Source organism: Bombus terrestris, chromosome 13, assembly GCF_910591885.1.
Source record: "Bombus terrestris chromosome 13, iyBomTerr1.2, whole genome shotgun sequence".
Classification (NCBI taxonomy): Eukaryota; Metazoa; Arthropoda; class Insecta; order Hymenoptera; family Apidae; genus Bombus; species Bombus terrestris.
Genome location: NC_063281.1, coordinates 4,851,839 through 4,876,503, shown reverse-complemented (window position 1 = coordinate 4,876,503; position 24,665 = coordinate 4,851,839). Strand labels below are relative to the sequence as shown.

Sequence of the window (24,665 nt, the reverse complement as noted above, 5' to 3'; positions counted from 1 at the left end):
CTTATAGGCGAACACTCTGTATATCAGGGTAAAATAACTCTGAGCTTGCTCAGTATGTCGACGTATCTCTAAATAAGCTCAAAAATCAATTAAAAAAATGTAAAACGCATAAAACAAAAACCGTTGATTTTATCCAAGGAAAAAAGTGTTTTAAGCCTGCAAGATATCTGTTAAATTGTTAATGTTGTTTGTAAACGCTTCTTCATGGAAATTGTAGCCTGTATTTTTACTGTTTCTTTGTCATATATATCATTCTTTAAATATATATTTAAGTTTAATTAGTAGATAATTTGATATCAAAGACATTGTTGCAGCTAACGTGTTTGGTATAATATTTCAAATTTAAGGGACGTACGTAGCCTTTTATGACTAACTGTTGGTCATACAAGAACTTATTTTCGTCTATTCTTGCAACAGAGTCCGATTCGAATCTAAGATATAAAGAACGGATAAAGAAAGTGTTTTGGTTAGCTGAAGGTGTATATAGATACTTGTCCCATTGGAGAGCATAAGAGATCCATTGGCAAATTAAATCAATCCGAGTACATGTGCTTCTATTCATGTATACGGAACCGTTTCCGCGGGCAAGCTAAAGTGGCCGGGTCAGTTGAAATGTCGATTCTGTACAAATATATGCAACTGTTTCCACCGAACCCAACTTGTTCCTACTATAACGGGACATGTGTGACGAATCTGACGATCTCGGCGAGCATCATAAATTAGCGTCGAACCTTCAAGAAGTTTCCCGGGCCGCATCTCTATGGAGGTTCTTTTTTCGGCAATGTGGTAATCTTCGCCTGCCCACAAACGAAAGCACACCGCTCCCGATCAGCTGCACATTGCAAATATTTTATACGCATTTTATGGACTTTTTTCTTCTTAACGATAAACGAAATCATTAAATTTTGGGCTTCTGTCAAATATTAACAACCGGAAATATGTGTAATATTACTAATACTATTATTTTCCGTCATTATAATATCAATTATTTATATTAGTATAACTCCACTCACCGAGCAGCCTTTCATTTCTTAACAGATTTTCTTTATATTATTACTTTCCGAGATACGAAAGCCGAATTGTTTTTGTTTTTTTTTCTTTTTTTTTTTTTTTTTTTTTTTATGGAAGTATACATTTCTCTTGAGATCAGTTGTTAGCGTTTCCGTAGACGAATTCGTTAACCTTTCATGCGGGCGATCGATTTCAATTAATCTTCCAAATATCGAGCCTACGAATTTATTAACTTCTAGGGAAGAAACTTCAATGGAATAGGAAACACGGAACGGTGGTCTTGTTCGCGCCTGAAATGCCATTTGTTAAACATTGCCTTTTGAAACTAATGCGAAGGGTCTGTGTCAAGAAGCGTTTGAATTGGTTTGATCACAGCTTGAGTTAACGTCAATAGATCTCCGATTATATTCTCCAAGATAAGTATCTTATAGTAATAATCAATAAGTATCTATATTCAGCCCTAATTCACAGAAACATTTTCTTCGTTTATTTTTTATCTCTTCGATTCGATTCGAAGTCTGTTGCAAAAATAGACGAGAATAAGTTCTTCTATGACCTACAAGTCTGTAAGACTTGCGCGTTGGCTGGCGTTCTGTTTGGCTTTGCCTGTCGACGAAGTATACGTACGTAGTTTCGTCAGTCACGTGGAGAACTTGCCTGGTTTCGGTTTGTTCCTCTTATTCTTTCTTTTCTTTCAATTTCTTCGGTTTGCTTTTCTTCGAGTTCCATACATTTAGTGGGACTAATAGCGACAGTGGTCGATTCAAGAAAAATTAAAAACTGTGGTACTTAACAACCGGCAAATTCTGCTGAAAGTAAGAAACGATTTTAATTTTTCAATATTTCTTAAGTTTGCCTTTGCGCGAATTTCATGGCTTCTCAATTTTCTTAATATTATATAGCTCTAATTTTATTTCTCGTATCGTCGAAGAAAGTATTTGCGTTCATTAGCGTAAAATTTTACAGCATAAAGGTATTTTGCAGTAAATTATTCTAAGAAATACTATGACTCTGACACATTTATCATTTATTACCTTAAAAATTGTATATTTTTGTATATTTCATTTACAATTGAATGATGCAGAAGCGAAAGTTAATTAAAAGTAATTTGTCAATAGTAATTAGTAGTACTTGGTCAAAGTCGAATACTTTCTATGTGTTTTCTAAACTCATGTAGTTATATAGTTCTATAAGTTATATCGTGGTTTGTAACCGATGATCGTGCGAAGCTTGTGTAGCTTTTGAAATAGATGGTTTCATCTTAATACGAAATATGAAAAACGTTGTGATTAGTTTGAATTCTTCCTCAAAACAGTTCCATTCGATTGAACCTTTTATCTCGAAGGAATGAAAACAGCAAGGAAACTTAATGAAACGACGGCATTGCAAAGATTGACGTGTGAACATAAATATTAAAAATTACATATTCAATTATTAAATATTGATAAATCATAATAGATACAAATAAGTGCATTATTCGTTTTTCTCAATAAGTATAATAAAAACACGTGGACTATTCGAACTAATTGGAATGGAGCTATAGGAAACTTGGATAATATCGAGTTTCCCGAACAAATGAAATTGTGACTTTGTTTCATATGAAAAATAATAATTTATTGCGCGTTATTACATACGTTTCAATCATTTTCTTAAGGGTTTTTTCATCTGTCTCTAAAAAAATTATTCGCATAATAAGGTGATTTCGTCTATATTACTTGTATACATTATCTGAAGAGATAATTTTATCTCGTTATTAGTTCTATAAATCCTGTTTTACTGATTTCAATAGCAGATCGATTTGACTAAGTAAAATAAATTTTGCTAAGTAATGATGCTTTAAAGCTGTAATCTTCTCTCAATGTCTCGTTCAATTGCAATGCTTTTCCATATAAGCCTTGATATAGACCTCGATATTTTTTCATAGAATCATGTCAACATTCTATTAGCAGAGTTTCTCTGCAATTGTATGAATTTTTTATATTGCGTATATGTCGGAAAGCTTTTTCTCCTCGATACGGCTCTTTCACGCAAGCCTTAGCTAAAGTTGTGTTAAGTGTAAACAGTACCAGGCGTAACGAGAAAGCATCAAGACTCTCATTCGAGATCATTTTCGTTGAAAGAAAATAATTTTAGGCAAAAGAGTGTACGAAGTTTAAAATTATGCGATTTTTAACTACATAATTTTCATAAAATAAATCCAAAAATTTTACACATAAACATTTACTTTATTAAGAAATTTAACCACCAATTGTGATACAATTTACGTGTTCTAAACGTACGCATTATGAATCTTAAGAATATTTATTCTATAAATAAATAATAATTAAGCCATAATAAACAACTTTAAGTAAAGTTACAGTTTCTTACGATTCTTTTTCTTTTCGTTTTTGTCATTTTAGTTTGATCAAATCCTTTTTCTATTTATTGTTTAACGTCACATCTCCTGTTAATATATTAGTAACTACATTTACATGTACCTCGTAAATAATTAAGCGACAATAATATTATTTATACGGAGATACACTTATGTTTGTAGTACTGTTTATATGCACTAAAATGAATAGATCAGTCAGATCGGTTTTGTATAACTTTATAGTTGATGTAAGAAATCAATTTTTGTTAAGAAACTTGGAATCCTTTATATTGCGCTTTACTACTTATGTTTATGCGTATATGTTGTATATCGTTGGGTATTTTTAAGTTATATATCGTGCTTTCAAATTTGAGACAACAAGAAATTAGATATTCGAGGGTGATGTTAACGTTACAGTAATAACAAAATTGGGGGTTTTGTTTTTTGATAAAGTGTGAATGTGTTATACATAGAGGTCATTTGCACTTGTTTTTTTTTTCTTGTGATAGTTACAGCCGAACTTACTTCGTGTATATTTCTTCCGATTTTATGTAAAAACGTATGTTAATTTAGGCATAAGTTGTTTCACTCGTATTTTAATCTTTTTCGTTACAAGTCGTTTCTCTTTTATGTCTTTATTGTGTGCATTGGATTGATCATTTCCATGGTAGCGTAATGTTACTTTCGTTTAGTTATTCTTGGACTCGTATGAGAAATGCTTTGGTTGCTCGAGATTTTTCCGATGTAATTGGGTATTCTATGTAATATTTTGTACACCTGATTGTTGCATGTTGTAGACATTGTGATTAGTTTTCTTCGGGATTCTGGTGGTAAGGACGCTGTAGACTGTGCTAGTTCGATATGCCCCTGTTGCAATTCTGGCTCCTACCTTATGAATACGGTTTAGAATATGAAGTTGATGATGCCGAATTATATACGATGCAGCTTACCGCATATGGTGCAGTAACCTATTTTCGGACGTGTTAAGGCTTTGTTAGTAAGACTTGGAATCTTTTGATCGGCTGATCAATTCTTCGAAGCCATAGTCTTTATGACGTTTAGTCTATACGTACACAGTATCAAAAATTATTTGTCATGTATCGGTGAAAGGTTTCTACTTCTTGGATCGGTGGAAATCAATTAAAAAAGTGGATCGTAATTATTGACCTTTGTATGATTTGTAAGATCAATTTTTTTTTATTGCGTCATATATTACTCGTCACAAGGAACAAAAATCTCACAAGATACATGGATCGCGAGTCAACCGTTCTCCTGGAAAAGGATATTAAAGTTCCATTAGTTTTCCAACTCACTCTATTTATAATGTGCTTATATTTCGCAGTCAGATGCAGGCAAAATAGCATCTAGTATCGTAAAAATTTCATATCCATCATTAGATATCCTGTATCCTTTTCTCTTTCTTTCTTTCTTTCTTTCTTCCTACCTTTTTATTATGGTGGTTTTTCATCGTAGTTATTTATAATTTATAGACAGCGATTTGAAAATCTTGGAATATAAGCAATAATTGTCGATATTCCAAGATTGGGTCGGACTTGGAGTTGACGAAGGCTAATTAGTATTTTTTAAATTGGATCAGCTTGTTGAGTTACCGTCAGCAGATACTTGCTCTGATCGACAGATATTTGCTCCCGATCGGAAAAGTATCGCACTAAATCGTAGCTGAATTATCTATAAGAACAGACTAGATGAGATTGAATCGCTAATTTAACGTCGCACACGGACTGCGAGTTAACGAAAGTTGTTAAGATATACTATATGTCGCGCTGAGACTGTCGATAAAAGAATAGTTGAAGAAATAGGGAAGTATGTGTCGCGTAGACTAGAGAATATATTATACATTTAAAATACCAGGAAACGTATATCATACGCCACGCTGAGATTTTTGGCATTGAAGTAAAAATTCAAAATCACGAAGTTAATTTATATGTTTTGAATAAAACTTGAAGATACCTCGTTGATTAACGTCAACTTTTTTCATGTCAAAGCGAAGAGTTTCTGAGGACTTGACGGATGGCCAGCGAAAGCGACTGTGCAAGTGTCGTTTCTAAATGTATCGTTTGCAAACCTTCAATTCGGACGAAGACGGAAATAATCTTTCTTACATTTTGTTCGCAAACCTGTATCAAATGCAATGAATTCGTTCTATAACCCCCTGTCGAAGTCCCTACATCTCGAATAAATTACTTCGATAGTTTAATCACAACAAGAAAGACAAATAGTTACAAGGATACGTAACATATTGGACAAATCATAGTTCACACACACATTTCCCACATTTGTTTACTTATGTCTCTCTCTCTCTCTCTCTCTCTCTCTGTCTCTTTCATAGTCATAATTTAATAGTCGCTAGCTTTCTCTCGTCCGAAGATAAAATCAAGGATGCTTTAGCCGAAAAGAACATCATGTTTAAGTCATTTTATTGGCTTTTCAAAAGTACGAGTTCTTCTTTTCGAATATGATATTCTATCTATATTTCTGCAGAAAGTAGACGAATCAAGAATAATCGATGCTCTCTATAATACCTTGTTATCGATTGAAGCGATATATAATAAATGATTCGTTCGAGTAAAAGAACCGGAACATCGGTTATTTTTCCCCAAACGATTCTAAATGCAAATATTAACTAGGAAAATCATGAAATATATTCCTACAGTCCATGCGATTTGATTGAAGTCCAGTCTTTGATTGAACGTAAATGAATTTAAATTACTGTGACAATTACTGCGACAAAAACTTGTAAAAATTACACAATTTTAACGCAATGTGTATGCATTTACATACAAATATAGATTTTAAATCGACAAGTTTCTCAAGATTGGTACAGAGGTGCTTTTATAATCATACACAGAATATCATTAATCAATAAAGAATAGAAATCAATGTTACATGTAAATTTAAATGATTCATTATAAATTCAAATCTTTTAGAATCTTAAATACCTGTATGTGTATATCGTATTATTAAAATTATCTAATTGCATTTGTTTAAAACATTTTATTTACATGTCAGCGATAGAGAACATTCAGCTTGTCCTGCACTTTTTCAGTTCTTTGAAATAGAAACATCTTTATTTTAAGCTGATCCAAACCTTTATCTAAACAATGAGGCACATGGTTGTGCTGGAATATGAGTCGCGATAAACATTCAAAGTGCACTATCCTCGGAAATCTTGAAGGATTACATCTTCCATATGCGTACGATAAACGCCTGATCTATCCCAATCATAGAATTTCGAGATTTTTCATAATATACATACAAGGAGTTGAGAAATTACGCTCCTTGGATAAAACAGATTGTGTAACTTCGGGTCTCGTTCGTTCGGAAGTAGTATAGTAAGATTGTACTAATGCACCCTTCCGATCAGTGGTCAATCCTTTAGAATCTGTAAGGCGATTGAAATTCTGTTTGGCAATATTTTGAAGTTACTCTTAGTTTTTACACTGATAATGCGTCATAAGCACCCACCAGAAATACTACAGTAACACAACTACTCTTACTTATACGCGACACACACACACACACACACACATATATAGCAGATTAAACGTCAGTTTGGGATCAATAGATGTAATGTGTCACGAATTCTCGTACGTTACAAATATTGCATGTTATGACATGGTCGAAACTTCGATTGGCAAACTTTGCCTATAATACACGATGCGCTGTTCAAGGTCAGTAAGATCGTCCAATCTTGAGTTATTAAAAAAAAGCGCTATTCGATTGATAACAGAATCGCTCACAATTTTTTATTTTATAAAAGTATTCTACAAAACACAGAAAATATTTGTGAAAAGTGCTATTGACAATTGGTTTAGAAGCCTGCTCTATTCTTATAAAGAAATAGTCAATGAGCTTCACAGAGTTTACGACTCTATACGCTAAAATATTTTTAAATATATAAATATTTTTAAAAATAGTAATTAAAAATAGTAGATGTCCGTACCATAAACTCCAACGACTGAACTGAGGTAACGTATATCAAAACTCCTCTTCGACAAAAAATATGTTTGAATACGATGTATCGTAAATTCTTCGTTTGATAACCTCTGTTTAAATATATCAGGTCTGTAAATATGAAACCGGAATTTGCCTATAGATGGCCCTAGCTGATAATGTAGTTATCACTAAACTGCGTCATCGATGCCAAAAGTCTTTGTTGACATCTCACAAACATTTTCTACTCAGCATACAACAGCATAGTTTGTAATAGCGTTGAACATGTCGAATTTTGTGCCTGGAAACTACGATCTGCGATTTACAGCATTGATTTTCTGTTACCATTTGAAGAAAACTGCTGCAGAATCGCATCGAATGCTTGTCGAAGCTTACGGTGAGCATGCTCTTGGTAAATCACAGTGCTTTGAGTGGTTTAAAAAATTCGGAAGTGGCAATTTTGACGTGAGGAACGAAGAACGTGGAAGACCACCGAAAAAGTTTCGAGACAGCGAATTGCAAGCATCGTTGGATGAGGATGACGCTCAAACGCAACAACAACTCGCTGATCAATTAAACGTGACACGAGAAGCCGTCTCCATACGTTTGAAAGCCATGGGAAAGATCCAGAAGGTGGGAAAATGGGTTCCACATGAACTGAATGAAAGACAGCAGGAAAACCGAAAAACCACTTGCGAAATGCTGCTCGCCAGATACAAAAGAAAATCATTTCTCCACCGAATTGTGACCTGTCAAGGAAACGATTGAAGCGTTCAGTTGAGAAATATTTTCGCACGCGGCTTACTCACCAGACTTGGCTCCGTCCGATTACTATTTATTTGTATCGGTGGGACACGCACTTTCTGACCAGCACTTCACTTCTTACGAAAATGTACGAAAATGGCTCGATGACTGGTTTGCCTCAAAAGAGCGACAGTTTTTTTGGCGTGGCATCCGCCAATTGCCAGACAGGTGGGAAAAATGTATAGCTAGCGATGGGCAATACTTCGAATAAAATATTTTTAATCATTTTCATACAATAAACGTGTTTTTTCTATACGAAAATTCCGGTTTCATATTTACATACCTGGTACTTGACAAGTTTTCAGACTCCACTTTCTCGGAAACGAAACGTCATATGAAAATATGTTATGTTACGTTTTCGACTTATTTTTTCAGGTAGAATCACATCCTATCCACCTGTACCTCCCATCAGACCTTACACACAGGCCTGTATATCTTACACAAACTTATTTCCAAATAAAATAACTTAAAATAATCAGACAGACTTCTTACATTAGTTACTTTTCTATGGTTCTATTCTATTTGGAAAAATTATACACTTAAGTAGCATTACGTTTGTTAGTCTCTTGATTTAGGTTGATCTTTAATTTTTCACCACTCAAGGAGTTAGCGTCCTGATCGATTGTCCTCGAGATTTTCGATTGGTCTGCTTTTTAATCAACACGTCTAATCGATACTATCGATCAGCATTGATCAATATCTTTTCGAGATCTCGGGACTCTTTCTAAAGTAGCTGTTGAACAGTTAGCAATAATTATTATACATAGTTGTAAGCTGGATTTATGATGCGGACGTGATTTCACTATTCTTGAGTTTAAGATTTTTAAGTAGTCCAGTCCTTGTATTTGCATCTCGTATCGCAATCGTATATTTAAAAATAATCGTATAGTACACTCAGTACACAGCAGAAATGAGGCAATTTTGACAAATCATTCGAATGATCCTTCTGACCGCTGCTGAAAATAGCTCCTACATCTTGACAATTGATTGTTGACTCTTTATCCAATTATTCTTTGGATCTCGGTGCATTGATGTTCAACGTGTTTTATGCCTAACCCCGGACATATATTTCTACATAGCTATTTTGATAATAAAAAAATTTGTAAATTCAGAAACATCAGTATTGTTTTTCAATTTGCCAGATGGCTTTAAATAAAATAATATAAATCACATTAGCGGCAAATATTATCATTACATCGATTACCATCGATACCATGTTACGTGGCATAGATTGTACGAATATTTTCAAATCGTATATTATATCTATAACTGTCTTTGTGAAGGCAATCAGCAAATTTGATCAACGTAATATTTTACTAATCGAATTCTACTTTTTGTGTGGTTTTATAAAGGATTACAAGTTAATTCGAACCTTTCTTCGCTGATATTCATAATGTATACTAATCATGTTTATTTAATTGCAGCAACGAACCAATAGTATCTAATTTAACAATTTAAATCAATTGATAAGTAAATTAACATAAATTTCTATTTTATAAAATATGAGAGTGTTACCGAAGCAAAAAGTATACATAAGTGGTTCGTTTTTTCTGTTTTTATTCAAAATGAAATATCATTGAAATTGATATTTCAGTGTTTCTTTTATGCTATGAAGGCGCTTTCATCGTGTACTTTTATAACGGCACCGAATTCCAATCGATGGATCACCGATAGTTTTAAAATAATAAGTACTACGTCTTGTAGTTTACCTACATGACGTGATTCGATCTGATTCCGCGCGATTTAATATATCTTCTATACCTTCATAATGATACCAGCAAGCAATTGACATTATTTTATTTTTCGTACCCAAGAATTTTTTTTATTATTATTTAATTTGTATTTTAGAATTTTGGTAAATTTGTCTAACTTAATTGCTAAATAACATGTGGATGGCTACCCCCGGCGGAATACCATCTTCGAGTTTGACGATTTTATTTCTTTAGCGAGGTCAGTGGGGTGTTTTCTTTTTAGTCTTCTTTCTGTGAAAGTTTTGCTTGCTTCAGCAGCCAATTGGTTCGGAAGTGTTGCCGTTCTTACCCAAGATTGCGTGATGGTTATGCAAGTTATAGATGTCTAGTCAAGTGTATCTCTTTAATTATTTCAGAGCTTTATACAGTACGTTAATAGCAAGGGTTGTCGTTAGAAGCAAGGAAGTAAAGATTGATGCCGGAACTTACATGAGATCGGGCTTGCTGAATGTTTGAATGTTTCAAGAGCTAATCTAACAAAGTCCAATAGGGTATATAATGAAATTACTCGAATCGAAAGTATTATGATTTCTTCTCCAGCAGCACAAGCTATCAAAACAGTTGTCTCTATTATACACTAATGCAAATTATGCACAATCTTGGAGGATTTATATTACGAAGTAAAATTATTCTTATCTTTAACTTTAAAGAATGAATTGATAACTCTGAAGGATTTAATGAATCAAGCAACTCTACAGGGCAATGAACAATGTACTGCACGTGAGTGAGAAATAAGTTTGAGAAGGAGCATCAACTTTATCTGAAATGAAATTATTAATACTGTTTATCGATTTATTTGTTAAATAACGGAGCCAGCAAATGGCTGTGTTATTGAAAACAGTAACGTCAGAATAAATGTAATCAACTGATTAATTGGTGACCTTGTTCATATCACAGAGAAGTTATCAAGTGAAACATTCCCATGTGTTCGTAAAGTCTCCGTTAACCAGCTTTGGTAATAACTCGGAGAACACGTTTACATTACTGTCATCATGAAGTTATTATATGAAGTTATTACGAAGATCCCTGAAAATTTTAGAGTTTAAAACATTGCATGTTCTACCACAATACAACACCGTCGCACCTAGCCCAGAAAAGACAACTGCAAGTGCAATTGGAGATTCGGAGCGTAGTTTTTTTGGTTCCATTGGGACATCCAGTCTGAATATTGCATCATATACAATTGTTTGATCGTTATTTAGGATTAATTCATTTCCCATAGTATTATCATGTAATTTTTATCTGTTGCAAGAGATCGTATGATACGATCGTACGATACAATTTTACGAAGGGCAGAAAGTCACATCATTAAATTCCAAGTCTAGCATGATTGCTGAGTCTGGATGCGGTGTAAGATATCCTGATATACTATCTCTATGTTTGAAGCAGAACTTGACAGCCGTGAGAGCCGCTTTTGCGGGAGCTGTCTCTATGGATGATATCTAATACCTAGGTCTGTTACTACACTATACTCTATCTATACTAATCCTATGATCTCGTGTCCTTAGATACACCGCATCATAGTTCTCCTCTGCAACATCATCGTGACGGAAAGTCATTCTCTCGTGAAGTCGCATTAGCGAGATACATAGCGTCTTTACGCTCGGTGGATGTTCTACGTTTTAATTCAGTAATACTTGTACCGTAGACAAGCAAGTTGGGTACAACTTGGACCTTGGAAGAAAGCGCATTCTGTTATCCCGTTGACCGCGGATACGTTATTGAACCTAGGATCATTGTCATTAGCTTCTCGAGTATCTAATTACCACGGTTACTTGTCAAATTCTGTAATAATCATATCTGCATTAGTAAATATCTCCTCTATTGTATAACAATAATGTTTAATCCAAATGAAGATTCGTTTCACGCCCCTAACACTAATCATAATGTAAACCCGACATATATATACTCTATATACTGTGTATTGAAAAAACGACAGAAGGAGAATTTTAAAGCACCAAACAACGAGTTCAAAAAACAGTGAATTTTACATAGATTTAACATGAGCAATGGTCGTTGCTAATATTCCTCGGCGTGCTTTAGAAAACAATTTCTCTATCCAAATCTATAGATCAGAATATTCCAAAATATCGACGCTACGGAAGAATTAATTAGACAATTACTATAATGCAGGTATTCAATATATGAGGGAAGATGTAGCAAATCATTAGTAGAGCTAACGGTTTCAGTATAATATGTTATATTTAACCGATGTACATAGACTTTTATGACATTTTGTGACATTTGAAACATTTTTCTATCGAACAATTACAGCACAAATTCTTCTTTTTAGACATATGTAGTGTCAATGCGCGATCAAAATGAAAATGAATTTCCGTCTATTACTTCCATTCGGTTCGTTAGAAATTGAGACGAGATACAAGGAGTGGGTGTGAAATAGGATAAAGATCTACTAGACCTACTGTATGAGGAAATCAGAATGAGAAATATCAAGTCCGAAAGAGAAAGAAATATTCGTCAATTGTAGCGCAATGTCACTGCCGTATTCAGTTAATTTAGAACCATAGAAACTCTGATGTTCGTTCTGATGTGATTACGGAGGAAATTACCGGCATGACTCGTGGGAAAATCTGGATATTTCTATTATATAAATTCCTGGTTCTCCCTATCGTATAATTACCAGTTTTTCCCGTTATAACTACCAGCTTTCTCCGTAATCTTTAAGAACGTTCAATAGACCTAAGGACTTTTTCAAGTACCAGCTATAAACCGAAAATACTTGCAGGATTCAAGGTTCCTGCAAGCTAATGAGACTCGGTTTATGGTGGGGCCTTAGGTTTATCGAGGGTTTCTCTAACGATGCTTGAGCCTCGACGGTCAGACAATAAAGGACGTCACGCGGACCTTTTCACGCGACGTAACAATTACATTGGCTAGAAATTGAAAAGTAAGCCTCACAACCGATACTTTTACATATGTACTAACTGACTTTCGTATTCATTTCGTTGTTTAGAATCAACGCTTCAAATGTGTCTCACGTATTTATTAATATCTTGTGTCTTATCAAATTGATCTAGTTAACCATAATTGCGTAACATACCAATGACAATAATATATTGTCAATATTACCTATAAACTACTTCAAAACCCATATTTACAATTCTGAATTGCTGATTAAACGTTAGATATAGTCTATCTTTCGAATTACGACAGTTCAATTTGGTTAAGTTTATCGCGCCATTATATTTGCGCGACGTAAATTGTGTGGTGAATAAAAAGCAAACGTAAGAAAGGCTTACTAATATTTGTCTAAAATGCCAAACATAAATTATGTGATAAAATTATGTAATAAATTATCTTATTTAATTTGCACTATTTTTATGTAAAATACCCTACATTCTGTTTTTTATATCAATATAAAAGGGAATATCTTTTTTCAATAATTTGTATTTCGTTTTAATGGTTTCAGAGAAGCGTAAAAGTTGTAAGAGTGGAGGGAAGAAATCGATCTAGAGAACATGTCACAGTGTCACTACACAAACATCAGGATGTCAATCGCAGTGGTAGGTATATTAAAAGTTGCTAATATTGTATATATATAATAATATAACATATATTTATAAGAAGAACGTTATTTTTGCTCACTAATATCTTCATTTTATTCGTTCAATTTCAAACCGATTATTGTTTTTATGAACATCTTGTACAAGCTATATTCAAAGATTTTCTACGATAATAATTAGAAAATTTGGTAAGTTTAGAAATTCTCGCATGAAAAATACTTAAAAAAATTGAATAGAATTCTGTAAAAATATAGTTGAATAAAAGCAGATTGTAGAATGTTCGTAGCATAAACTAATTTTTAGACATAACAAGCTTAAGAACGTTATTATTAGCAGACCATAAGCATAGCGCTCGATTACAAAGCGACACGATCCTCTGAATAAAAGAACGTTACATTTATTTAAAGAACTTTTTCTATGAAAAGAGTGCGTCTAACTAACTTATAATTATTAAGTAGATTAATTTATTTTGCCTAATGCACTAAATGGCAGAAGAAAATATGCTACGTGCCAATAAATTTATGTAAACGAAAAAGATATTAATATAATATTATTTATTATTATTTCAAAGTTTCTAAGATTTACTTACACCATTTGTGATTATTTGTTTTATTTTTCTTCGTCTAGGACACGTGACAAAAATTGAACTGGAATTGATGGAAGCTCCGGATGACAGGATCCTCGTTGGACCGATACCATCTGAATTGAATATCACCGATGAAATTAATTCCACTTATCCGGATGGTGAGTTAAATATCCCACAATACTCGGACAATAGTAGCTCTTATTGTCCGTGAATTCGAAAGTTTTATATGGACACGGTTCGCTTTGCCATTTTAGATCATAGGATCGCAAAAAATCCGAGATACATCTAAAGATTTAAAGTTTATCACAGAGAAATCGATCCTTATGTGCTATTACGTTTGATTAAATGGACATTTCAATTTGTCTTCCCATGCAAAATCTGGCACAGGAATTCATAAGGATAGAAATTTAATCTTGAGAAATCTTGAGTAGCGAGAGAATGATAGAGAAGGTGGAAAAAGGTCGTTGGAAGAGCAGAAAATGACAAGGGCATATTAGCATGGTAGCAGTGCGCAGCTGGCACGATGTATTTAATTGCGAAATTTACAACAACAAACGAACCCAATAATAAATATATATACATTTTCATTAACTTTTAATATAATATGCGTGCATGTTAATAAAATGAAAAAGATACGAAATGTAAGTCGAATAGAGAGATGTTCGGCAGGTCATTCATTGATCGGCGGCCACATTAGTTCCATGTATAAAGTTAAATCGTTTGTAACGTGCAAAATAATCCTCGAATAACATTTTTGTACAGGCTGTTCGAAAGAATGGTTCTACACCGTGAAATGAAATTCAAGGTCAAGACTTTTTTTATTCCATCGTATTCCACTTCACGAGAATAAAAAGTCTGGATCGCAACTTAACCGTTCTACAATGAAACTTTAATTTGTTTTTCTAAAAAGAACAGTTCAGTTGCGACCACTTTCCAACAACCTGTATGTGCACGAATCTTTTTAATTATCTTGATACCTAGGATCATAGATTATACATATATATCTGGTCCTCCTTTTTCGACAGGCAAGGAGGATAATAGCAATTCTAATTTGTAAAAGAATAAACAAACTCGATATAATGTAAAGTTTCGAGCAATGTTCAGGCCGTTGAACGATTCGACTTTGCAACCGAATTTTTGCATTTAGCGCTCAGTAAAAAATACAGGCGATTCGATGTAACACTGTATACGAATTATTACGCGTGCCTAGCCAACTGCCTCGCGATCCGTCGAACGTCGAATCCTGTTTCGAACAGTTGTTTTCAGCGCAAACGTTCCGCTAAACAAATCGAACGAAGAGAATAACAACAAGAGTAAAATATTATGATCTGAAAAAGCGATGAAAGAATAGACGAACGAATACACAATTTTTGAACAGGTTAAGCTGCGCCTGTGACGATAAGTTTTACCAATGTTTTGAAAATTCAAAAGACGCTGCCGCCGACAGAGTAGGATATCTGTATTTCATCGTCTTAGGGACATAATGCTTCCGAGAAGATTATCTTCTACTTCTTGCAAAACTCAAACCTCATAAGCGCGATTAACGTGATATCTAACATGGAATTTTCTTCTAACGACGAACATGGAAGCGTTCGAGTTGAGATTATTAAAAAAATTTGTTCGTATGGTTGTTGGCACCATTGGACGTTGTGTGGAGTAGGAGTTTGAAGTAGGATAAAACCAAAGCAAAGGAGTATCAGTGGTTTGACGTGCAACAGTTCTAGTAAAATTTTGGCGAACCTCGAGGATGTTTGCTATTCGATTAGTGTTGTCAAATAAATCTACTAATAAATATTAATCAACATAATAAAGCTCGATAATGTATGATAAAGTTACAAAATATATAGCTGCATAGAGATAAATATTGCATTCTGCTAAAATTACGGCATTTTGAAAACATTTTGAAGAGGAAGATAAATTATTTTTACGCGTATAACTCTCGAATGGGAGTGAGCAGCGTAAGAGATAAGCGAGCAAAGTTGAATCGGCTTTATCGTCCAAAATCCACACGATTTTCCCCATTTTATGAGAGACGGTATAATGAAGTATTTCCCGCCTCCTATTCATCTATATGGATTTTCGAATGCGCGTAAGTACACAGACCTTCGGAAATTCCTCGGAAATTCCAATCTCGATCAAACTGGTAGAACGAATTTTTCGATTTTTAGAATGAGATCACCACAAGCAAGAAAATGAAGCAAACAGTGATCTATGATACACATGACAAAACCAAAAATAGGATAAAGGAACCACCAAAAATAGGCCACTTAAATAATTTTTTCAATTTTTCAGATACAAAGAAATGTTTGAAACAAAAGTTGCTTGGTTTCGATTAAATTGGAAAAATTTTTCTCAGGTGAACGTATTTACGAATTTTGAAGGTCACCTCCATTTTTTAAACGAAACCACACATTTTTAAACGTCAATACGTTACGCAATATACATATTTGCCTATCTTATGTTCGTTGATCTCTTTAATATGGACTTTTACTCCGAAGCACATCCACGCACGAACACAGACAATTCAAATTTCCACTTTCCTCGCAGTATATATTTTTAATGAAGGTTTTATACCCATATTAAAAATCTTAAGTGTCATGGGAATCACGCTTGGTCCAGAAGCTCATGCGTTCGCAGTCAGGCGAGACGAAATTCGCATCGAGCGCTCTGAACCCCGAGCTTCAGAGGCATCAAAGGAAGCCAAAACTACTCGTCTCCGTGAAAGAACTTCGGAGAATGAGCAGTTTGAAGTAGAGGAAGGTTTCTTGTATAGAGCAGGAATCGCCGATTAAAAATATGTAAATATGCTATACCATTCTACGAGTAAAATTGCCGGAAACTTGTCTCAAAACTTTAAACGCGTTTTTCTCGAAACTACATTTTTCGAGTTAGCGTGCACGATATCTCAAGTTCTAATGAATCGATTTATTTGAAATTTGGTGTGAATATTCTTTATACATTCCTCTATCGCCTAAATCACGCTCGGATCAAAATTCTTAATTTTACTATTTTTAAATAATTCGGAATTGCCAAAAAAACATGCCCAGAAGGTAACTTTTTCTTCAAACGGCCGCCATTTTGTAAAAAAAATATTTTTTTTACTTTTCCAAGGTTCAAGCAGCTGCATCTATACTAATTAAGAATCCATACGGCTTTTTTTCTTCAGATGACCAGAAGGGTTGAAATCATGCACGCCAGGACACTCTTTTTTTTGGACCCCTCACTTTGCCAGCTCATAACTTTGTGAATTTTGAGTTTTCTTTTTCGGTTAATTTTTTATGTAATCTTAAAATATCGATAAACAAATGATAAAGAAATGGATAGTAAAAATATTTTTTGTTTCGTTTGTACAGAGCTTCAAAATCCGCTCGAAATTCATGCCTCTAGGCTAGAATACCCCCTTAAGGAGATAAGGTTTGTAGCATTAGTAATGGAAAGAACGCAGCAGTGAGTAAATTGCTGCTTGGAAACCTTGCAATATTATTACCGTCGATATTCAGTAATCATTGAAGATACTCGAGGAACATGGTATATCGCAGATGTGTTTGCCCTAGAGCCTTTAGCGGTTAGCCAAGAAAATCATTTTGGTCACCCAGAAGACTCATTAGCCTTTATGCGTTCAGTCGGAAACTGAACGGCATATAAAATACCTACTGTTTAAATCGTAAATATTTAAAGAATTAATTAGTATACTACAGATTTGAAAGTTTCATGCCACGGATTGTTATATATAACTCTGTTGTGAACTACACTGTTTGAAATCTCACCTATATAAAAACAAAGAGATCTCCACGATGTACATCGATTTCAGTAGATCCTTCGATACCTGAAGAAGGTAGCTACAGTAGTAGGGAAACGTCAGGAGGAAATTTCTTTCGGATACGGCTCTTACCCAAAACCCTCAAACAGTTTTGTTCGCAAGAGTGTTATATTTATTTAGACAATAAACTTTAAATAGTAACTCGAATGATGTTGTAATAGGCAGTCCAGAACTAGGTGCAGTTATACTCAGAGCTGAAGAGGCCTTGATAGTTATTTTCGTACTCTTTCTATGGGCTGCGGCAATTGCGTTATTCTTCAATCGATGGGGCAAGATAAGAATGTTGGAACCATCTCAACCGAAATTCCTGCCACAAGACGAACAAAATTGTACCACGATTGAACAAAATCAACTTCAGGTAATGCATAAATATATATTTTATTTATAATTGATACTTTATGACTATACTTTAGTATTGTGTACTGTGTACTGACCTTCGTGCTGTCTAATGCCGAGTTATCTGCAGACTGGCTAAAATTGTTTGCAAACTATTCATAGTTGTAGCGTTGTTATTCGTTTAGTGTTGGTACGCGCAGCCACTTGTTGATTTTGTTCGTCTGTAAATCTCGATATATGTAAAGACTTGCTGCTCGTATCAATTGCATGTTTCATAGTAAAAGCAAATAATGTTAGATGAAAAAATGATCGAGAACATCGATGCTGGAAGAGAATAAATTTTGATACAAGAAACAAATAATTTATTAAAAAACGAAGATGAATTGAAAAATTCTATCGAAATGTCATATGACAAATTACTCGAGACTATGAGAAATTACTTACCATAATCCAATAAATATTAGAGACAAGTATAAATTTTCAAATATCAATTTCAGTCAAAGAAGGAATGTTGATTACGTTAAATTTTCTATCAACCAATGATTCTCACGCTGATTGTTCAGAAGGTAGTAACATCAAAGTTTGCAAGCTGCTTTACTATATCATCTCTGTTTGTAAGTTATTTGCAAATAACTCGCGAGCTCTACTGCAGGCACGAATACGTCTGGATTCTGCATTATAATTGGTACCTTTGATGTAACGTCTCTTAAAAAAGGAGTGTTCTCTGTTCACTACTCGTTGTTCACAAATAAGTTCACAAGTGTCCAAAGCTGTTGACGAACGTAATTTATAAACAACGATGTGGATCTAACGTAAGACGATCGAAAGACTCCTACACAATCCTAATTAATTATATAGTAGTAAAAAAATCTTCTACTTGAGACTGACTGAATATACTCAATTAGACATTAATGGCCGCGTCCTGATTAGCGTCCACTCAACTAACAGGATTTAATTGCTCTAAGCTTTCTGGTTGAAACTTACTTAACGGATTTTTAACGATCAAATCCAACGAGAATAACATCCATACGTTACCCTTAATCAAGGTATAACAGCTTTCTGAATGTCCGCCAGGACAAATTGCAGGAAACCTTATATAAAAACATAAAAAGAAAAATATAAAGATAAAATTCAAATTTAAAGACAAAAATGTCGAAAAATTTTAGTCAATTTTTATCAATCTTTCATATCATTTATTATTATTTCAGAGACGCTTGACCCGAATGCAGCTATCTTACATCATTTTCCAACAAATCGAGGTTGTACAGTGCGACTATAAAAATAACATACAGTTTCTTAACCCCTTCCCGTACTTTAGCGAGTCAGACTTGCTAGTACCCAATACATAATCCACTACCAACAAAAAATTTTTATCCTTAAAAAAATGTACCGCATTCTTCCCGTAATTATCCTATGCGAAATATTATATACATTTATAACTTTTGTTGCAGGATCGCATACTATTTATTGCTAAAATTAGTTGCTTTCAGACTTCTAGTTCCTTATCAGTAAAAAAAAAAAAAAATTCTTTGTTATCGGTATCACAATAAATCGCTGTATTTCTATCAATTTATATTGCTTGACACGGACTTGAACACACACAAACACGTGCGCACGCGCAAATCACAATATGGATTGTTTTCAAACTTTGCATTTCTGGAATGCTATTTTACTTTTACCGTCCACCGATTCATTTCTAATTTTTTCGTCATGATTTCAAATAATCACTATGTATTTATTTTGACATTTCGACTTTACCATTTACTAGATTCAAATTTCCTACTACATAAACAGTTTTATATGCAATTAAAGACTTAACATCTCGGACATGAAATGTAAAATTTAGGGAAAAATGTTTCATTGAGAAACATGGATTGAGTAAATGTTTTTTACATCTACTGTCCGGCATACATACGTACATATGCATAAATAACGTATAACGTAGAGATAACAAACCCGGGAGAAATGTTATGCATTAATGTTTAAAATATGAATAATATATTATATACGACAAATTCTTATTAATTATGTATTAAATAATGAATAATTAGGAGAAGAGAAGAAATCGAAATTTTCATCCAGCTAGGGAACTGGATTTTTTATATTTCTTAATATATAATATTTCTCATAATATTGATATATATTTCAATGAAAGGATATTGCAAAAATCTAAATTACCATTAAATAAATTAAAAATTAATGGACAATTTATTTTCTATAGAAATTAAAAAGATTTTCAAGATATTAACGTTTCCAAATGGAATACTGTTTTCGATAAAAGTTTGATTTATATGTAAACGAAATGATCATATATGTAGATATGGACATGTATACATCATAATCTTAATTATACCTAGAATAATGATCTACTCATCTTAATTTTATATAGCACGTAGGTAATACTTTTCAAATCTGTATCATATCTTACCCTGTTCATCACGACTTTCTCTAAACAAAGCATCGTACCTCCAAACACGAATGTATAATAGATTACAAAGATCAATTGAACTGTTTAAAAGTGGCGATGAAAATTAATTTACAAATCATCTGTTTGTTTGTTCGCAGAACCGACGTACATTCTCGAAATGCAATATCCTTTGCGAAGAGTGTCCAATAAAGCACGACTCGAACTACACTTTGAGACAAATGAGACCGAGGCAAAACAGTGCGTTCATTGGCTCCAGTGTGTCCTTTCTCCCAGGTGGCGGAGGTACAGCGCGTCGCACGAAAAGCGCGTTCGACCTTCAATTCTCCGTTTTTACGGAAAATAACACGCTCGACTCATCCAGTGAACAGGATACGTTAAAGAATTTTAAGCCGACCTGCGATTCCACGAAATTATTGTTAGACGAACGAAAGACAAGCGTCTATCAGTTGGACAAAACCGGGACAAGCAAATCTTTCTGTCAAAACAGAGGAATAAGTGTTTGTCAATTCGATGCTTCTCCAAAATTATGGCAACGAGATCGTGGAATGAGCATCTGCCAGTTCGATAGGATGGAGGTTCCCGCCAGGCCATTGCAGAGAGATCGCGGTGGAAGTATCTGTCAATTCGACAGAATGAACGTATTAGCCAGACCACTGCAGAGAGATCGCATAGGTAGTGCTTACCATTTTGACAGAATGGATGTCTTGGCCAGACCTACTGTAACTCTTGACAAATTCTTGTTGAGAGAAAGACGCGTTAGTATGTGCCAGCCTTTGGGAAAAAATGAGAAAACGTCAGAAGGAATTCAAATGGAACGGCATTTAAGCAACAGCAACGTTGGGAAAATTGGGGAAAAAGATACATCGGTCGAGGAAGAGAGAGGAAGGATTATGGCGGAGGAACAAAATACATTTATTAAACACATACCCAAAGAGGAGAAAGATAGCTTTTGTCGATCGAACCGACCATCTTGCAGCCAAACTTCTGATGCTGCATTTGGATATAAAGGTACTTGCGTGTAGCGTGAGAACTTGTACAATTCGTCAAGGAAGAGCTGCAATTGTGTGACACAATTTCCAAGACAATGGTTTTGTTCGGAAACGATCTCAAGATTGACGTTCTTGCGAATATATCATACATATGTATGTATATATAACAAATTAATTATTCGTTTTGAACAGAATTAACATTGTATTTAAATATTAAGTATGTATATTGCTTTTGATATGAACACTTTCAGTTCGCTTATAGTGTTCCCTGTAAATGAAATGTTGGACAAATTTCTAAGAGAAACATGAAATTAAATATGCACTGTATAGAATGACTAAGGTCAGTATTTTACCAAATTGTTAAAAAACAAATATCTTACACGTATTTTTAAATTTATAAGGAGGAACGACTCGTTACTGAACTGTCGTACTAAATTTATATGAAAAATTATATAATCTGTACAGCTAACAGCTAAAAAACATTTTGTTAGGATAAAAAAATATCACGCAAATAGATGAAAACTACAAATTACAATAAAATTCAAGGAATTAAAAAAAATGATAATAAACAACGTGATAATCTGTCTTTCAAATATCGAGGAAAAATAAAAATATCTCGTATTTTAATTATTCTTTCGAATTTTTATTAAGTTATTGGAATTCATTCTTATCCTATTGTATATTTATCCATTAGTGATGAATAAAATTTGATTGATCATTTTTATTCGAATTTTCAGTATCCAAATAACTTTTTTACTATACCTTACTATAATGTAATAATTTGAAGTCCGAGTACTAAATGATAACAGTTGCAACGTTGTAAATAAGTAGTTGACGGGATTTATAAAGAAAGATGTTCTTTTAAGCATTGCAATTTATACTTCATTTTGCAAATGAAATATATTTACTAAAATCTACCACAGTTTTAGTCTTCTGCTATTAAAGTGAAAAATATTCAAGGAATATTCGATTTCAAAAACTACAGCGAATCACGAATAAAACGACTAATCATATTCAAAATCATATAGTAAAGGTATTGTTGAAAAGAGAAATTGAATATACTAAATATTCTGCCGTCTTCCATATAAATTTATTACGAACAAAATTTTAATTTATTATTTAGTTCCATCTATAATTTAGTTCCATTAGTTCCATTTATATATTAAATTTATAAAGACTAGCTATTAAATGTTGTACGGAAAAGCCGTTTTATATTTCCAAGTCAACTATGTTTTATATCTCACAAAAAGCAACATCTGCATATTCAAGAATTGCAATATATTTTTAAATACAAACTACTGTTAAGCAAGTACTACAGATACAATTCTTATTATCGATATACTGAACCGCTGTTTCTTTTTTTATTTGTTTATCTATAAATAATTATTGCCTTCTTGCACTTTTATAACTATCGAAAACATAAGTTATCCATTGATTTAAGTTATTATTTACTTTTTTCTATGTAATTTATATATAATTTGAGACCACTTCTGCAAAAAGAAGATGACCCTATATCACTGTATATAATTAGCTATTTATATAATATATAGCATTTAATTTCAATTTTAAATTCCAGTCTAGGTGCAGTAAAGTTTCATCTCTTCAATTGTAGAAAAGCCTGGAACTTTAACATTCTTCGATCGCCTAAAACCTCCATTTTCTATCAAATATGTTTTTGAATTCGAAACGTTAGTTTGCGATAGATCAATTCAGACAAAATTACTAAACGAATCATGAAATAATCTTTACCACTAATTGTATCTATATGAAATATATATTTGTGAGTCTTTTTAAACGCAATAAGTATTATTAAGTTTTACTGCAAAATATTACATCGTTTACACGGAATTAATCACATTTATGCAAAATTTCAAAGCGTAATATATAATAGTAAATAATAATAATATAGTGCCATTGTTCAGTCTTTCTTTATTAAAAGCAACAATCAAATTAAAACTCAACAAAAATATTCTTCGGGCCCAGCAAACTTCTCTACACGAACCTATGGAGCATCCTATGCACGAGAGCCACAGCGAGTCTCAAATTCAATAATGTGTCCGTCAATTTACCTCGTATCGTAATGAAGAAAGCTATAACTATAACATCCAGTAGCACACAGGACTCTATATATTACACATTATTTCGTTAAAAAATTAGCGTATCTTATACACGCAAATTTCCTCTGTGATTCTTTCGTTGCACTTATGTAATGTTCCCAGTTTGCCGCCTTCAATTTTTAACTAATTTCACGGAATTTCCACCGAAAAGTTTTTGCTTTTACCTCCGAGTCACGGGCGCTCGTGTCTTCCTTGATTCGTTTTGCTCGCTCGAAATTTTATCCCAGGCTTTATGCGAATTTTATACAATGTTGGATTTCGCGGAATCTCGCCATCTCCACCCCCTTTAGCATAATTTCTTCTTCGTGACCTCGCCGAGCTACCCTCTTAAGGAATTTTCAGCGATCAAACTGAAATCTTGTTTCGTTCCTTTTGTTTCTGAATTTAGATCGCCATCCTCTCTGACACTCTCCTCTTTGTGGCTCTGCTCAGAAAAGATGAATCATCGCAGCGCCCTGTAAGAACAATCAGCTCGCTTTTCCTTTACGCTTCTTCTTCGTTTTTCGTCCTGGAGATTGAAGCCTGGTTATGTCAGAGCTGCCGCGATTTCCATATGCTGCCCTCTGTCTGTGTACCTTCTGTTGCTGTTTCTCCTTCTCTTCCATCGTTTTTTATATCTGCCAACACTAAGAAAGGTCTTGTTTTGGACAGAACAAGGTCGTTCGGCTCTTACGTTTTAAACGATTAGAGATGCCAAGAAAAATGTTATAAGTTTGGACTCTATCGAATGGAGTAAAATGAAATGAAATTATAATCTATTTCATGTAAATCTTAGAGATCAAGCTAGAACGCTCCTTAAGGCTACTGCACTATATACAGCTTTGTATTTGTACAAGACTTTCCAACGTATGTTATACGTTATTATATAATCCAGCAGTTGAAACATTAACAGAATTTATTACAATTGTGTATGATAGTAATGTATTTTACACGTTACTTTATACACTGTTATTTGGCCACTAATAAAAGGAGTGAACGAAATCACGACTACT

The 24,665-nt window shown here is 33.7% G+C and overlaps 1 protein-coding gene across 4 annotated transcripts; it reads left to right on the top strand.

Annotated features, from left to right (window-relative positions):
* The first annotated feature begins 1,130 nt into the window (after positions 1 to 1,130).
* On the top strand, positions 1,131 to 23,577 carry LOC100648592. 4 transcript variants are annotated; one of them, XM_048411251.1, is made up of 6 exons: positions 1,131 to 1,826; positions 13,304 to 13,397; positions 14,025 to 14,141; positions 17,965 to 18,161; positions 19,348 to 19,398; positions 20,705 to 23,577. In XM_048411251.1, exons 3-6 carry the CDS (start codon positions 14,054 to 14,056, stop codon positions 21,587 to 21,589), a joined length of 1,221 nt encoding a protein of 406 aa, XP_048267208.1. In that variant the 5' UTR covers positions 1,131 to 1,826; positions 13,304 to 13,397; positions 14,025 to 14,053; the 3' UTR covers positions 21,590 to 23,577. The 4 variants fall into 4 exon arrangements, with proteins under 4 accessions (XP_048267208.1, XP_003394730.1, XP_048267210.1 ...); XM_003394682.4 differs by lacking the exon at positions 19,348 to 19,398 and having other exon boundaries at positions 20,705 to 23,576; XM_048411253.1 differs by lacking the exons at positions 1,131 to 1,826; positions 13,304 to 13,397 and having other exon boundaries at positions 14,061 to 14,141; positions 17,969 to 18,161.
* Positions 23,578 to 24,665: the final 1,088 nt, after the last annotated feature.